The sequence below is a fragment of the Corythoichthys intestinalis genome, chromosome 17, assembly GCF_030265065.1.
Source record: "Corythoichthys intestinalis isolate RoL2023-P3 chromosome 17, ASM3026506v1, whole genome shotgun sequence".
In the NCBI taxonomy this organism is placed as follows: domain Eukaryota; kingdom Metazoa; phylum Chordata; class Actinopteri; order Syngnathiformes; family Syngnathidae; genus Corythoichthys; species Corythoichthys intestinalis.
Window position 1 is genome coordinate 18,535,015 of NC_080411.1, and position 18,233 is coordinate 18,553,247.

An 18,233-nucleotide genomic window follows, 5' to 3' on the forward strand; every position below is an offset into this window, starting at 1 on the left:
AAAGTGGACATCGATGGGATGGATGCCCTGCAGCCGTTCAGCCAGCGAGCGAGCCAGCCAGCCAGCCAGCGAGAGAGAGCTCAGTTGGGCTTTGTCCTTTCTGCGTGGTAACCTCCAACTTACTCCGTGGCTTTCTCTTCTTCTACTTTGACTTTCACGCATCTTCACCTTTACCATCTTTGGGTAAGCCTCATCATTTTTTCAACAACCAACGTCTTCTTTGGAGTGGACTTTTCTCGCCCGCCGCTCACGTCAAACGGGCCAAGGCTTTCCTTCCTTTTTGGAGGTTGGAACTCAATTGCCCGCCGTGCGGACATCTAAATCCGTTCGGACCGAGAAAGATTGCTGCCGGTCTGAATGGATCGGACGTCTGGTGCCGTCCATGGCAAATGAACTAGGGCCGCCACCACGAATTAATCGAATCGTCGATGAGCAAATGAATCGTCATTTATTTTGAGACATCTCAAAATTGTCATTTACCTTTTATTTTTCATATTTTAAAAAACGAAGACTATTCTTTTTTTCAAAGGTATTTTTTTTTTTATTCAAAAGAAAGGGAATAACATCATTCGTCTCTTTTGATTAACCTTTCATGACGCGCTTTTATTTATTTTTTCGCAAAAATCACAATTATTTCGCGTTTCAAGAAAAACTTCAATACTATATATAATATATATATATATTTATATAAAGTCCATTTTTTTTCTCATTTTTTTTTCCTGCCGGGATAGGCTCCAGCACCGTCTGTGAGTCTTGTGAACGTAAAAATGAAAAAAAATGAAATTATTAGATTAACAAAAAAAGAAAAAAAAGAAGAAGAGTAGAAAAAAAACTGTCAATATTTAATGATTTCTGGACTACATAAATTTGAAAAACAATTTATTTTGAGCTAAAAACACCAAGTGCAGGCTCGTGATGGACTTTTTGCAAGCGTCTGGGCTTATTGCCTCTGGTCGTCTCCGGAACTGTGGTGCGCAACTCCCACCGCTTTCGTTTTTTTTTCTGCCATGAGCGAGCACACCACCCCCTACCCCGGGAGGGCAACAAGCGATCGACAAGAGGTCAGGCGACAGGAAGGCCGGCCCGAAGCCACGGAAAGGCGCGCGTGACCTTCACGGTCAGCGATCGGCTTCGGCGGTCATCCCCGATGACATCTATCGATGAGCCCCGCCCCAGCTCCTTTGGGAGCATTTCTGCTAAATGCTCTCAAAAACAGCTTGAGATAAAATGTGATAGCGCTCAAAACTGTTTCAGACGTTAAATAAAACATGTCCGGTGGGCAAAAACGACGGGCCGAAGAAACCCGAGCGCCGGCGAGATGATTCTGTTCCGATGAAACGTGTCAATCTTCTTCAGGATGGATCGGCACCGGTGGCGGCACGCCAGGGACAGGGGTCACCGTTGCTATGACGACCACGAGGAGGGTGAGCGCAAACTGATCATTGATTTCTTCTGTCGTCACACGTTTGCTCCCTTCTTTTACGTACGATCAAGCAGGGCTACGACCAAAAATCGATCTATCGTTTCAAAAGAATGTCACTCTTTAATTAGTAAAGAAATCCCTCCACTAGAGCAAAGTTTTCCACTGCAATAGTAAACTCATTGGTTGCCAGTCAAAATGGATTGGACTCCAACATGAGCATTCAAAGGCTCTCCTCCAAGTTGAAATCAATTGTTTTTGGCAGCCCAGTCCAAAATACTTCGTTATATTTTTGTCATTTCAAAATTTGTGCGTCTCGTTTTAGTCGACGATGACTCAAAATGTTTACCTTGTAAAACTCAAAAGTTTTAGTCCAAAAATAGAAGATTTCCAACAATTTCGAATGAAGATTCACCGACGAGCACATACTGTAGCATCTACAAGCATGACGCCAACTCGGCAGGGGCGCTAGAAGTCACTCACAGCAGAGGGTGCTGATGATCCTATTTTGTTTTTCTCCATCCAAAAACAGTCATTTCAGTCCAAATTTGTCATACTCACGTTTTTTCTCCATAGAAGGTGTGCACAATGGTAGTACACACGCATGCAGGATAGTTCACGTACTACTGCTAAGCTACTACATAGACAGCATTCTATTTCACCTACAGTGTGTGTTGCAGTTTTTGTATTGAAAATAAAGGGTTTAGGGTTAGGGCTTGTGTATTATAATGCAAATCCCCACAGCTAGACGGCGCAATGACAAAGAAATTTGAGAACTAAAAGGTCCAATACGTCTCAGTTTAACAACTTCTTTTCACAACACTCAAATAAACTGCACACGAATAGCCAACAGAACTCTGCACGGCAGCAGCTCAACAACAACAACAAACAATAATATGGCTACAATGCAAGCTATTTGAAGTTCTCCACTGTCTAAATCAGCAGCTAACTTTTCCTTCCTGGGCACTATTATAAACGTTCATAATCATCTTCATTTTCGACCTCAAATTGAATTTTAGAAAATGTAGCTGTTTTTGCAAAGAAAAAAATAGCTAATTCGTTATTGCGCCATGTTAACTTTTCCGTTCCAAAAGCGCCTTTTTCAATGTGACCTGGTAGCAAGCAAGCTGTCAGTTGTTGAACATGTTATTAACAAAAAAAAAAAATTTTTTTCAAAATACTATATATTTAATCCCCAAAGTTAAATTGGCTATTGTTTCAATGTTATAATTGATTAAAAAAAAATAAAAAAATCTGCCAAAACATTTTTTTCTCCCCAACACCAGAGGTTGCTACAGCACCCCACTTCCCACACCACTACAACTCAGTGATAATACCCACTTGACAGGAAAATTGTACATTATTTACGTCACCGACCTCATGTCCAAAATGTTACCCTAGAGCAGTGGTCTCAAACCGGTCCTCAAAGGGCCGCAGGGGGTACTGGATTTCATTCCAACCAAACGAGACAAATACCTTTTCACCAATCTGGTTTCTTACAAGTGTAATCAGTTGATTGCAATCAGGTGCTGCTTATGTTAGTAGAAACCTCATTGGTTGAACTGTTTGTGCTGGATCTGTTGAAACAAAAACCAGGACCCACTGCGGCCCTTTGTGGAGTCGGTTTGAGACCGCTGCCCTAGAGTTTAGGATGACACACGCAACACATGCGACGCTAAATGCACATGATAATGTGAACGCAAATGCTATGCTAACGCTGCAAGTTACATTTAGTGTGTGACGATGACTCAACACAGACCTTTAGAGGCTAAAGCAGCATTGTAAGATAAGAAAACAAATCTTATAATTTGTTTCAAAACAAGCATGCAAGCCTGGAGGGAATGCAGCGTAGCTTGAAACACATGCTAACACCGGTGAGAAAAGGGAGGTGCAGCACATGTCACATGAGTGACACCTCCCAAAGACTGCTATGACTATGCCTAACTACAGGGGCACCATATAGGGGTGAAAAATGATGTTGATTCTAAGGGCCCATGCCGTGACGGGGCCCACAAAGAAAATTAAAACATTAGGTAATCCTTTGCAAATTTAAATATTAATCATTATAATTTTAATAGGAATAAAACGAAGGGTTTCTTTTTCTTGTTTTGTTTTTGGCAAAAAGTAAACACCCAGAGAGCATATGTATTACCAGCCCCCCCCCCCCCCCCCCCCCCCCAACCCCCGTGTTTTCATTAAACGGTTTGGTCCGCTCTTCCTTCGATCAGACCGGGAGCAGCGGTGCACATTTACACTACTCAATGACTCGGAGAGCGCAGGACTGCAGAAATGTTTTCAAAACAAAAATCGGGTTATCAAAAGAGGAAAGACAAGAAAGCAAAACAGGAGAGGGGTAGAATAGGCCAACAGGATGTGACAAAGTACTTCACAAAGGAAGGTTGGTGTCTTGTGTCAGTGTAGTGATGAAAATTAACCTGTTATCTTAGCCCACTCCAGCCCCATCTGGAACCTCGCGATGTCTATTACAAAGCTCCAAAGCGAGATCCCAGCTCACTCGGTAAGAAATATTGGATTTTCCCGGCCTCAATGAGCGACATTCACCTATTCAAAAACATGAATTCCAAATAACGACGGCATTTTTTGGCATCCTACAGATGTTGAAAGTTGGTGTGGAAATTTTCTTTTTTAAAATCTGCTTGAATCCAGTTTGTCAAGAATTTGTTGAATTTAGTTTATCATCAATTGAATTTAGTTTGTTAACAAGGGACGTCACTTCAGAGCTGTAGCCTATAGTGGAGATCGCGAGTTTCCAGATGGGGCTAAGCCTACTTCATGATGAAATACTTGTTTATAATGAAATAATTGTTTGTTAGCTAGTGTTTGCGCCACTTTTAGCTTGCATTTAATCAGTACAGCAGGCAAACCCTTAGCAAGCTCTTCATACTAAAACAGTTGTAAACTGTATACTTTAATGTATACTGTAGTATTGGTAAGTTAAAACATAACATTTATTCTAAGTCATTCATTGTGGTATTTGCTTTGAGAATATTTCAAATAAAATATATTTAGATTGTAAAAGATGGCCTTCAGTACATTTCTTATTGATGATATCAGTCTATTCATTATTGCTCTACACGCTGTACGTGTAAATAAATATAAATTCATCATAAATTAATGCGGAAAATGCGCAAATTAGTGTGTAAAGATTCACCAGAATGCAGGAAATTACGTAGTTGATACTCTAAATGTGTGTGTGTGTCCCGGCACTGGTGGTGGGACCCAAAGTGATATGTTTTCATGGGGCCCAAAATCCCTGGCAGCACCCCTGCCTAAGTACAATTACAATAAGAAAATGTCATGCATTGTGAACATATGACGGAAATGTTGTCGAACTATTGTCTCGTCAAATGAAAACCAGCATTGGTTTCGTTACGGTTTAGCCTTCCGAGATGTGTTTTAAGCTCGTCATCGTCATGTCGTCGGCGTGAAAAAATAGTCTTCTGAGGAAATAGTTTCATGATCGTCATCGTCGATGAAAACGACAACGACCGGACGTCTGTCGCCGTTAACGGGTTCACGAATCGCTCTAGTTACACAAAGGGCTTTTTCCATGTTGTCTGTTGCCACAAAGCAGAAAAAGATTTTTTGGCCCCGCATTGTATTTGTGTGGCTTGCAGACGCGGAGGCCCGTTCGGCGGACATCGCGCCATCTCACCGGCACAGGCGACGGCACCACCGCTCGGCCGAGCGCCAGCACGATGACGAGCGTGAGTATGAACGCCGCCCCCACCGGGACCGCCGCCGCCACGGTCCTCCAGAATTCTACGCCGACAGCGACGACGATGACGACGGCGGCGAGATCCCGGACCGCGCCGACCCCTCGGGTGAGCCGCACTCTTTGGTGCCTTCTTGATAATGAAAATTTAAATGAAAGCAAAGTATGGATGAAGAAAATGGAGGAATGGCCCCTGAATGGCGTACCGCACTCAGGCTATTTTTAGACCGTGACGTCGCATCGTAAAGCGGAAGTAAAGCCGAAGTGGGACATTATAGACCCGCCCTCGCATAGACTCAACGTAAAAAGTGCTACTTTTCGCCGGTAATCTTTCAAAAACGAACGTGCCGATCACGCATTGCTTTTTTGGAACTTGTAGAAACGACTCTAGACATTACGACAATGAAGGATGTTTTCTTCATACGTTCCCGGAAACCAAAAACTCGGGAGGAAAAAAATGTGAAAACCGAATCAACTTGCGCGGACTTTAACACCAGCTCGGTGAATCCATTCACGTTTCATATGCAGTAAACATTATGTTGGGTTGGCATGGTCTTTCAGAGGACAAAGAGGTAAGCCATTTTCATATTTTTACTTTATTTTTTTAGCGTAACGTTGTGCCGTACTACTTCTGTCTGACAATTAATGACCTGAAAAAAATTACAATGGTATCTGACTGCCACTGTTACCGTTTCTGTTACATATATATATATATATATATATATATATATATATATATATATATATATATATATATATATATATATATATATATATATTTATATATTAAAAAAAAAACAACTTTAGTAAGGGGGAAGTGTAAATAAACTATAGGATTAAGATGTGTTATCAATGAAAACATTAAAAGTGTTAGTTGGCTGTCACTGAGTAGCATTTGCGATCGCTACACAAAGCTAACTAAATTACCCCCAGGAACGGTAAGAGACGTAGGACAACCAGAGGATATATAAGAAAGACAGGGCTGATGGTAAAGGATAGCTTGTTGAAACCGGAGAATGTCATTGTCAGTCGCGTCAATAAAAAAAAGCTAAAGCTATGCTTACGTCGGCTCGTTTTTTTCCGTCTTTTTCAGCCTTCGACACTCAAGCCATCTTTTTAACTGAACATTTTATGCTCTTCCACATCTATGCCAGTCAATTTGGCACCAGGCACATCATTTTCGGAGAGAATTGGTAGGTTTAGCGCTGTAAACATCTCCTTCGTACACGATTTCCATTCATTTCCTATTAGGGACAAACGGTGGCTTGTCCTTGCTTTAGCAACAGTAGCTCATGCCGTGAATATTAATGAGCGGAAGTGACGTGTTGCTTGCGGTACGCCATTCAATGCATCCGCTCCACCCACAAAGCCACTGGTGCCACTGGCGCCAAAAATTAAATTAAAAAAAAAATCAGCACATCGATTATGGAAGCTGTGGCTCCCTCTAGCGGCGCGCCAAAGAAAACTTGTCTCTCGCCTTCACTAAAAGCAGACTGATGACTTCTCAAAATCCAATTTGTAGCAAACTACAGATGCAAAAGCAAACAGGTTGAACCACAGGCGGAGTTTGACTTTTGGGGCAAGGGGGAAAAAACATGTTGATGACCCCGAAACGCAGTGTCAGCAAATAAAATTAACTTACAAGAATATTTATAATAATAAGTTGACAATAAGCGTTTTTTGGTTCCCTTTATTCTTGAGGGGAATTCTAAATCAGGCTGCTTAGGCAATACTTTTCGCCAATATCGTCATCCATTGAATACGGTACGCCCGCCGGTGTCGTGCCAATGTAGTTAACCCAGTCAAAAATTGTATCCCCTGGGTGGAACCATATGGAGGAAGATTTGTTTCTAACAGTGGCGCCACCAGGGGGTGGCCAGGGGTGGCCACGGCCACCCCTATAAATTGGTCAGCCACCCCGCTTGCCAGTATATCGTTACATTGTTGTAGCATCAGTTTTTGCATTTCATCCCAAATGAATGCATTTATTGTTTTGTTAAAAGGCTGTCAAATTTATCGCGTTAACGGGCGGTAATTAATTTTTAAAAAATTAATCACGTGAAAATATTTATCGCATTTAACGCATTCGCAGTACGACTCATTCACGCATTGCCACAAACAGCCTACAATGGCGCCATTTTACTTCTATACAGAGATAAGAGTCAGAGTGGAGTAGGTACAAGCATTCATTGGGGCCGTGCTTTTAACTGGGAAAAGCTTTGTCATCTCTCCCACAGCAACATAAATATTGTGGGAAGCGACGTGGGGAAGAATGACAGGAGTTGATCTTTTTTCTTAACACCCTGTAGTCTACCCAACACAGAGAACATATAACATTTGCAGCCACCACACACAGTCATGGTTGCACCACTTCCCATCATGCATTTGGGCAGAACAGTTAAGTCGCTACAGTATCATTTACTGAAAGCTCAACAAATACACTAGATGGCAATATTTAGTCACAATATACAAACTCACATTTATCCTTTAAGAATTACAAGTCTTTCTATCCGTGGATCCCTTTCACTGAAAGAACGTTAATAATGTTGATGCCATCTTGTGTATTTATTGTTATAATAAACAAATACAGTACTTATGTACAGTATGTTGAATGTATATATCCGTCTTGTCATTTCTTTCCATCCAACAATATTTTACAGAAAAATATGGCATATTTTAGAGATGGTTTGAATTGCGATTAATTACGATTAATTAATTTTAAAGCTGTGATTAACTCGATTAAAAATTTTAATCATTTGACAGCCCTAGTTAAATGTACACCTTATGTGTAATATATACTGTATACATCACACAATAAAACAGAATTTATGTGGAACTCAAAATGTTGACTGGACAGTTACGGACTATGCACATTAAATCATTAGTAACATCAAATATTACACAATACACCAAAGTATATCAGTAGCCGTGTCTTTCTGATAGTTTTCCCCTGACCTTTTTACTGCAATAATATAATGAAAACCTGAAATTATGGCTTTGAGTTTTGGCCACCCAAAGATTTTAAGTGGCCCCATCTGGCCACCCCTATGAAAAATTTCTGGAGGCGCCACTGATTATTCAATCAAAAAAAGTTGCTTCAATAAAAAAAAAAAAAATGCTCCAATCAAAATATATATTTTCAACAAAAAAAGGCCGCTTCAATCAAACAAAAAAGTGTTTGAATGCAAAAATTAATTTGAAACTCAAAAAAATGCATGTGAAAGCTATGGGTTTTTTTTTTTTGATTGAAGTCAAGTTTTTTTTTGTTTTTTGATTGAAGCAACTTTTTTGATTGAAGTAATGTTGATTCGTGTTCTGGCCATATTTTGGGTAGGACATTTCTCTCTTAAAAAATAAGTTGCTTAAAAAAATATATTTATATATTTTTATATTTTATAAATTTTCAAAAAGAAAATTCCTTTTAATCAAAAAAAGAAAAATTTCAATCATGGAAAAAGTTTTTGAATGCGAAAAAAATATTTTAGATTTAAAAGTTTGCATTTGAACACTTAATTTTTCATCGAAAAAGTTTTCTTTGATTGAAGCAATCCTTTTTGTGTTTGGGCCATATTATGCGTAGGACATTTGTGTGTAAATCATTTAGTCCCCAGAAAAATTGCTTCAATCAAAAATATATATATATTTTCAATGAAAGAAAAAAAATCATTAGAAAAATAAAATTGCCCTCCCTTAATTTTTAATTTTTGAAAATTACATGCAAAGCAAAATGACCGTCTAAGTTGATGCATGATCACATGATCTGTTCGGAAAATAATTTTGACCAATTATAATTTTTTTTTTTTTTTTTTCATTCATTTTTGTTGCAGTTTTACTTTTTTACAACTTTTATAAATATATATAGTCAGGGGTGCACATAAGTAGTCCGCATGCGCGCATGCGTCCTGGACGTAGACAAACGCGCTGGCGCTCGACGGCTTCCATATGCTTTTGCGTACCGATGGCTAACCACTGTATTTGCGGCGGACACGAGAAAATCACTTCTGAAAATGTCAGAGGCAGGCCCCACTGAGTAATTATTTCCGTGTTCCCCCACCCCCGTCAAAAGACAGACAGACGACAGAGACGTCACCGGAGCTACCGAGAAAAAAGGACTTTTGCTGAAAAGTGGCTGCAGGAGGTACCATGGCTAATGATGCTCGCAAGGAAATGTGGTACAAAATTTGCCGTGACAATCCCAATTTCGCTGATAAGAGCAGCGCATTTTATGTAAGGTCAAAGAATTTCAGCCATCCAAACTTTGAAAAGCACGAAAAAAACAGTATTTGGCAATTAAGCAAACTATCGATGTCGGACAGGACCCCACTCGCCCTATGGACAAGTGGCGGAATAAAGTTTAATGAACAGCGCCATGCACTGACAAACGTGTTTTTGCTCGCATTTCACAAAGCTAAACATGCACGTTCAATGAGCTCTTATGAGGAGGACATCCCACTTTTACAAAGGCTTGGAGTTAATGTGGGAGTCGCATAATGTCCTTTATTTTGAATGAGTGCTTTTATGTTTATTTCTTTACATTTCACTTCAGAGTAATGGCAATTTTGTTGTGCCAGTTGATGTTAATCAAGCAGTAATTGTTAATATAATTATTTAAAGGTAATTGGCTCTAAGTAAAGCTTGTCATAATTTTATCGCATCAGGTGGGTCGGCTCTCAAGCTCAATGAGGACCAAGTCACATCTCCAGGTCCTCTTCTGAGAACCTGGGCAAAAAAATTATGTGCACCCCTGTATATAGTATTGAGTATATATAGTCAATTTCATGCAATGACACTTTTCGGCCACCGGCCCCCCCCCCCCCTTAAAATCCGCTTATGGGTTCAACACTCACACCGTGCAAAGGATTGGGATACTAAGGTGTCCATTCAAAAAATCTTACACCAGAAATAAAAAAAGTTTGTTGACTTCAAAGCATCGCTCCAATGTTAGCGCACTCACTCAAAGAACGATGACAAAAAGTAAACTAACTTTACATCATGAAACAACTATACTTCTAAACGTTATAGCGATCATATTCTATTCAACAGCAGTGACTACACCTTTGATATCCAGTTTTACGAATGTTCTTGCCTCTCGTAAAGCAAGCTGCCAAGGTAGTTAGCCAGCCTCTTAAGCAAATTTTAGCAAGCCATTCTGTGTGTCACATTTGCTTTATTATTTGTTTTAGTTAATAATTTCAACAATCTCGCAACAGGCCTTTGCAGAGTTATCTTTCGACTCTCGGGCTCCTGCAAAATACTGCTACTGTGAAATTAAACTAGCTTCAGGTTGCTTCAATTTCTCGCTGCGAATCAGCCCTGTAATCTTGTCGTACATGTCAGCGTGTCTTGTTTGGTAATATCGCCTCACATTGAACTCTTTAAAAACAGCGACTGTCTTTGCAAATGAGGCAGACACAGTTGTTGCGTATTTTAGTGAGGAAGTAGTCCAAATTCCACCTATCCTTGAATTGTCGGCCGTCGCAGTCAATTTTCCCTTTTTTTGTTGATTGTCGCCATTTTACAAAATTGGAAGTAAAGGGTCACACGGCGTAATGTTGCTTAGAGTGCTGCTGCCTTTTAGTGGGTAAATGAGGAGCAGCATTTAGTGTGTGAGCTACTTCATATGCCGGTAGCAGTACTGCTGACCAATTTATTAAGTCTGTGTGCGGGCCAGACGTTATTGATTTTATGACAGAGGCTGGGGGCCGGATGAAATTCCACCACGGGCCGCATTTGGCCCCCGGGCCGGACTTTGGACATGTCTGCCTTACAACATAACTTCCATTTTAGCTAGCTTTATAGTATAATTGGCTGTGACTGTGACAGACTTTAATTGGGAGGGGGGAATATTGAATAGAAATCAACACTGTCATCAACACTTTCTGGCTGTGACTTAATCAGTCTTTGCCTCTTTTCTTCATCAAAACTTCCTTCCTCAACTTCTTGTTAACCTGAGAACAAACCACATCAGATGGTCATTGAGCCACTATCAGCAGTTTTTTTTTTTTTTAAACTATTATTTCATTATTATCCATATTTGACAACTCTATATATAATAATATATATATTCATATATATAATAATAAAGTAATGACACAAAATATTATAGAATTATAGCATTGTAATTGTTTATAATAGTTGTGTTATACCTGAATATACTTGCAAACGTTGTTATTCTTATTCTTATTATAAATTGTGCTATTCACCCAGCTGATGAGGGATCCACTGCCTTTAGCAGCCTCATCCAGCCCCCCCCCCCCTTTTTTTAATCCCTCAACCTCCTTTCATTATGAGGCATGTCTACATAATACAATGTAAATCTTAAATTTAAAAAATCAGATTCCCTGTTGGCTTTTATTTTTAAAGCTTTCTTAATTTCTTTCTCAATAACTATGGAGGTAGATTTGTGTCTTTATTATTCGATCAAAAAAAAAGTTGCTTCAATCAAAAAAAAGTTGCTTCAATGAAAATATATATTTTCAATCAAAAAAAGTCACTTTAAAAAAGTGTTTGAATGCAAAAATAAATTTGAGACTCAAAAAGGAACAACATGGTGCTTCAATCAAAAAAAAAAAAAAATTCAAAAATAAATTCATATGCAAAAATAAAATTGACCTCCCCCAAAAATGGATTAAAAAAAAAAAATATTTGAAATTATTAGTTTTGATTGAAGTGCAAAAAGTTTTGAACACGCTTTTTTTTTTTAAGTGCAAAAAGTTTTGAACGCACTTTTTAAAAAAAATTGAATCATTCCGAGACAAATGTTGCACTTCGCTATTGACTATTTGCTACTGTTTCACTACAAACATGTTTGAGTGACAAGCGGCTACACCAATGGCTTATTTCTGATAAGCTTGAAGATGCCCACCAGTCTTCGGGCTGGTGTTGTGCCGGAAAATAGCCACCCCGCGTGAAATGTCCCCCCTGACGGGAACGCTTTATTGAGCGTTTATTTTATTTCATTTATTTATTTATTTTATACGTCACTCGTACAAACGCTTTTTCTTACCAATTGATGGACATGGAAACAATTTTCTTGTACCTTGAATATGTATTATTTTACTCTGTTTGAACTAATAAATGTCATACGTGTGTGATTGTCATTGGGTTATGGTGGTGAAAACCTGTAGACTAATACATTTCTGTTCAAAGATGGTTATGTGACCCAGTCCACGATTTGTTACTAAAATACAGTACTAGTATTTTGTTTAATTTATTTATTCAAAACTGATTTTACAGTCGTAAATCCATTACTGTAATGCGTCCATGAAAACATTTGATGTTTTCACCTCAATAAAGCGTTATAAATAAGCGTTCCCGTCAGGGGGGACATTTCACGCGGGGCGGCTATTTTTCGTCACAACACCGGCTCGAGCCATCGAGCCCCAGCCGAAAATAGGGCACTTCAGGCGGCCGACGGGCTCGATGTGAGGTGCGCCCCTCTATCTAAGAGCCTGCCGCTTAATTTGACTCAACACGGCAAATCTCACCTGCGCGGCTGCCGGTGGCCCCCATCGGCCTCGCGCAGACTGCCTGCTTGCAGGCCTGACGGCTGGCTATTGGGGTCCCACCGGAGTGCCGCGATGCGGAAGTGATCGGCGGCCGGCCTCAGTGCCGTTGCGAGGGTGTGACATTGGGGTCCCACCAGAGTGCCGCGATGCGGGAGCGACGGAGCTGTTACTCCCTGCTAAGCCTGAACGATATATCGTTTAAACATCGCCATCGCGATGTGCGCATGCGCGATAGTCGCATCGCAAGGACGTGCGATAGTTGTTTTTTTTTGCCCAATCCACAAACCTTTGTTCTGCTTCATTCGCTCGTACAGCCTCTTTCCCAGCTCTCAGTCACTGCGGCACTTGCTTATTAAAGTTAATGATGGCTTTGATCTGCCCATAGAAGCCGGGCAGCAATCTGTCAATCATCGTTTAACTTGTTAAACAGTTTCTGCAAGGAAGCACGGGCTGGAATGAATGTGTGTGTCTGTGGGGGGAAAATATGGAGACGTTTGAGACATAAAAAAATAAAAGCCAGAAGTGATCATGAGGAGTTTGTAATTTCTACATGTCACTCCAAGAGTCACAGCCATGTTAGGTAAACAGAAGCATTAAACTTTATTCTTGTTTAAAAATTATTCAGTGGGACAGTTATGTTTAAAACCTGATCATAATTATTTCATTTGAAGTGCTTAAAAAGCATTTATTAAAATATATATATATACATCATTTTTTAAAAATCATACTTTGAGGGAAAAAAGTGAGAAAAACATGTCTTATATGTATCTCTTTCCAGTGCTAGATCTGAATAAATACATTGAGCACACACCAAAAAAAAAATGGGGGGGTGTTATGCGCTACTTCGCGGTTTTTCACTTTTGCGGCGGGTTCTGGTCCCTATTGACCGCGAAAAACGATGGAATACTGTACACTGTGGTCATGATGAGTCATCCAAAGTCTTTCCAAACAGCTATTCAAGTCATCTAGTAAAAATTTATTTAAAAAAAAAAATATATATATATATATATATATGTATATTTTTTTCATATTGCAATATAATATCGCAATATATCGCAAACCCCCCAAAAAATCGCAGCAATAATTTTTTCCAATATCGTAGCACTGAGGCCGGTTGGGTGGCCGACACTAGCCGGGCCAACAAGCAAGCGAGTGGGCATGCAGGAGGGAGGAGGAGGGTGTTTATGGCGGCTTAGTGGCACGCAGACAGTTTCTTTCTTTCTTTCTTTCTTTTTTTTTTTTTTTTTTAAATTGTTTTCGGCGTTCAAGTAAAGTGGTGTGTCGGTGGCGTGTCTGCACAGTCGGCCAGCACACACATATGCAACAAAAAAAATGCCAGTCAAAAGGGGCACTTTGGGCATGTAGGGGCAAAGGGGCAGTTGCTGAAGCAACCCCCCCGCACGTGCCTGGAAGGCAGTTGTGTTTTTGGCTTTGGAAATGGAAAGAACCGCACTCCCCCAAATAAAATAGTTGGCGACCTCGTGTTCAGTGGTTGAAGTGGGATTTGACAGGCCCTAAAATTGGGTTTTGCGGCACTGTCGATGGCCGCTTTGGGGACAGAGCAAATTTGTGAAAGGTCAACGACGGTGCATTTTTGTGGATTGCCGTTGCCACACTTTTAATTCCAAATATCACAAATGACTCAGGTTGACTCGTGGAAATACGTGGGAAAGTTCTGACCCGGAGCTAACGCCAAGAAAATCCTTCCCGACGCGGTCAAAGTTCGCCATCAGAAAATTTGTAGCCTCGCCGATTGGCAAATGTCACGTGCGGAAAGTTTGGCGGGTGCGGGCTCAACGCATTCCCAAGTACCTCGGGGGTGGGGGGCCCAAAAGTCTTAGCTTCTAAGCTGATTAGAGTTGTGTGTGTGTGTGTGAACTGAAGAGGAGGAGAGTGCTCCAGAGCTTGGCGGTGCGTGTCTGCTGGCCAAATGAAACTTTTTTGTTTTCTCCGCGGACACTCGCGCACCATTTTGGAGGGGCCAGTGCGTTAGTAGCGGGCCTGGACATAGCGTCGGTTACTCGAGCTATAGCGAGCGGCTACGGGCGTCTTCTCGGGCTCGGCGGCTTTTCGCCGTCATGGCTTCTTTGCGCCGGACACCGTCTGCTGGCGGCGATGAGGAACCGGGAAGCTCCTGGAACCAGCTGAGCAATCGTAATAGTCGTTTTGATTTTTGGCTTCGGAGAAACTACAGTACAATGATTTTGGCCAGGGGTGCTCATGATGTCGATCGAGATCTACCGGTCGATCGTAACGCTAGTGTGGGTGGATTGAAAAAAAACTGTTTTAAGGCCAGAAAAAAAATTATGTTTTGTTGAGCAATATTGCTGCTGAGCTCTTTGTAGTTGCACCAAAAAACAAAAAACTGAATGCCAAAAAAAGGCTCTGGAACTTAAGGGCAAATAGGGTTTGGAAGGATTGAGGTTCGCTAACCCTAACCCGTCCATCGTGCAGTGTCGCCAGCGGCGGAGCGCCTCCGTCACATTCTGGGAGAGGACGACGGAGGCCCCACGCCCACCATCTTCACCGAGATGGACACCCTGCAGCAGGAGGGTGGAGAGCTGGAGTGGAAGGAGTCGGCCAGGTGAGGCGGATGCCAGGGAAGGGGCACCCTTGCTTTCGACGGGCCTTGACGGGCCGCTTGCCGTCGACAGGTGGGTGAAGTTCGAGGAGAAGGTGGAGGAGGGCGGCGAGCGCTGGAGCAAGCCTCACGTGTCCACGCTGACGCTGCACAGCCTCTTTGAGCTGCGCACGTGCCTGCAGACAGGCAGCATCCTCCTGGACCTGGAAGCCTTCTCTCTGCCGCAGATCGTAGGTGAGACCGAGACGCAAAAGAGACTTTTAGCAAGACACAGTTGGGAGGATTTGACACCGTGCGGCATGTGCGACTTTGAACGTGTGCCTGCCGTGTCGTCCCGCCGCTAACCGCGTCTCTGCAGACGAGGTGGTAGAGCGTCAGATCGCTGATGGCCTGATCTCGGAGGATGTGAAGGAAAACATTGTCTTTGTGCTGCTGCGTAAACATCGTCACCAGACCAAGAAGCCCATCCACCGCTCACTGGCCGACATCGGAAAGTCCACCGCAGCCGCTGGTAAGCGCGTCTCGCTCGCGGCGACCGGCTTTGCGCTTCGGCCTAACATGCTACCGCTTGGTCCGCCTCTCCACGACTCCGCCCCCTGTGTGCTCAGATCGTAGTCCTCGGGCACTTAGTCGTAGCACTAGCTCCGCCTCCGCCGTCCATCGTTCCACCGACGACCTGCAGACGCGACGCTCCGGAAGCTTGGGACGCCTGCGTGAGTCGCACCAACATCCGCGCGCACACAGAGGAGCTGGAACTGTGGAGTCGGCGGGGTCAAATCTGGTAGATTTTAGGGGGCGGGTCATCTTCATGTAGCTTTTTATTTGGGAGTAATGCCAACGCCACCCTTCAGAGTACAAGTTCAGACTCTGTGGGCGCGTGTACACAAACACACGCAATCACTTCCATCCATCAGTCACCCTAGCTTTAGCATCCAATGCTAACACACTAACGCTTTGCTTGTTTCACTAATTGGCAGGTGTGTTTGAGGTCCCATCTATTTGAAAGAATCAGGATTTTCTCTTTGGGTATATTGTACACCAGTATCCATCTCCTTATACAGTATTCATCTCTTTGATAAAAGTCAAAGAGTTTATTCAAGGTCTATTTGCTATTTTTCACCCATTGGCCGCAAGTAAAATCATCAATGTTTTATTTTTTAAATGTAGTGTTTTTCGTATAAATGTGCGGGGCCATTTTTGTGTTCCTGCGGGCAGAGCAACTCGTGAGTGGGATTAGACGGGAATTTGCGTTCCCTTCTTTTTGTTTGCCGTCCGTCCAGCCCGAAAGGATTGAGAACGTAATCCTGGCGGGTCAATGCTTTCTTTGTTGAACGTTTGCCTTTGTGTCTTTTGCATTGGCAGATCACGCGCACAGTCGCAGCATGAACGACATTTCGGAAACACCCAGCTCTGACCAGGTAACTCCGTTGCCGCGACGGTAGCCGGACGGGGACGTTCAACTCGATCCTTTTGAATACTTTTAGCAGTAGGAGCTTGTTTACCTTGATTCCAAAAAGACACATCACTAGATGATATTGTGGCAACGTCAACTGCAAAGCATCACTTGCTCTCGTTTTAACACGATGGGACGGTTGAATATGCGCGCGGTTTTTTTTCATCTTGAAACATATTCCGTGTATTTTAAAAGCAAATCCTGAAAACGGCTAGACTTTAGCTTCCCGAGGAATGAAAATCCCAAATATCAGAGGTGCAAAATGGCTGGGAGGCCCCGAGCGTGACCTCGCCCCCACGTGTTAAGAGCCTGAGATTTCCCGGCAGCTGACCGGCGCCGTTAATCTCCCTACGGCTGTGGGAACCAAAACAAAGCTCACCCGCGCCAGTCTCCCACTTTTCAACTGTCGCGCGTCAAGAGGCGTGGCCTTGCTCATGGTCATATTTAGGGTTGGGCATCTTTTGAAATTGAACGATTCCGGTTCCAATTCCGATTCCATGTTTCGATTCCGGTTCCGAAAGATTCTCGATTCAGATTCTTTTAAGAGGCAGGGTCAAAAAAAAAGAGGCAGGGTAAGAAAAAATTGCGTGGTTTATATTAAAGTTATAACTTCTCGATGATTTTTTAAATTATATGGACTTCTCACAGGGCTAATTTTAACTTATATGTAAATATCAGTCTTTGAACTCTGGCAATTTTTTTACGCTCACGGTCAGGGCATCGAAACATGGATTCGAAATTTTAAAACTCGAACGATTCCGGGAGCATCGGCGTGTTAGAACCAGTTCCCATTGATACTCGATGGCCAACCCTAGTCGTAGTAGACCTGGGGTCATTAATAAGAGCTTCTAGAAAGGACTGACAAGTCTAGTGCTACAACGATTAATCGATTAACTTGAGTAATTCAAATAGAAAAAGGCTTCGAATCTAATTTTGCTGCTTCGAGGATTCGTTTAGTATTGTAATGGTTTGTTTTGAAAGTGTTTGCATTTAGTTGTATTGAGTTGGGTGGATACACTGTCCTCTTGTGGCAACAGTGAATATGACAACTCATTTAACATGGCTGAATCCAGCGGCTCCCTGTTAAGAGCAATATAAGCATAAGTTTTTGTTTGAGTTAATGTTTTTTTAATGCATTCATAATTAAATTTATAGGTATATTTAGCCGTTTTTTTGTGGGAATATGTGTTTGAATGATTTCTTAAGAGCATTGTAAACAAAAAGTTAGCATTTTGTAGCATTTAATCTAGCTGATTTTTGCTACGCAAGTTAGTCAGTTGTTCTTTTTTTCGTACTTAGATCGTCATTTATTTATTTTTTCATTTCGTATGAGGCTAAGCTCAGGTTTTTAAAATTTATTATTAAAGGAAAGTGCAATTTTTATTTTGTATACGCATTCAATGCTCATTTCAAAGTGCAATGTTAGCAAGCCTTTGTTTTACATCTTTCGAAAATCTATTCTACAACGCATTAAATGTTCCTAATCCGATTACTCGAACTAACTACTTAAATAATCGATAGCTGCAGCCCTACAC

The 18,233-nt window shown here is 41.7% G+C and overlaps 1 protein-coding gene across 2 annotated transcripts in view; it reads left to right on the forward strand.

Annotated features, from left to right (window-relative positions):
* Positions 1–63: 63 nt before the first annotated feature.
* The window catches only part of LOC130905562 (electrogenic sodium bicarbonate cotransporter 4-like), a 41,014-nt gene continuing 22,844 nt past the window's right edge, over positions 64–18,233 (forward strand). For both annotated transcript variants that reach the window (XM_057819092.1, XM_057819093.1), the window contains exons 1-8: positions 64–183; positions 1,357–1,424; positions 5,059–5,265; positions 15,119–15,248; positions 15,319–15,479; positions 15,604–15,756; positions 15,854–15,958; positions 16,608–16,663. In XM_057819092.1, coding sequence (XP_057675075.1) covers positions 1,358–1,424; positions 5,059–5,265; positions 15,119–15,248; positions 15,319–15,479; positions 15,604–15,756; positions 15,854–15,958; positions 16,608–16,663 — 879 coding nt within the window. In that variant the 5' untranslated portion in view covers positions 64–183; position 1,357. The remainder of the gene's footprint in view (positions 184–1,356; positions 1,425–5,058; positions 5,266–15,118; positions 15,249–15,318; positions 15,480–15,603; positions 15,757–15,853; positions 15,959–16,607; positions 16,664–18,233) is intronic.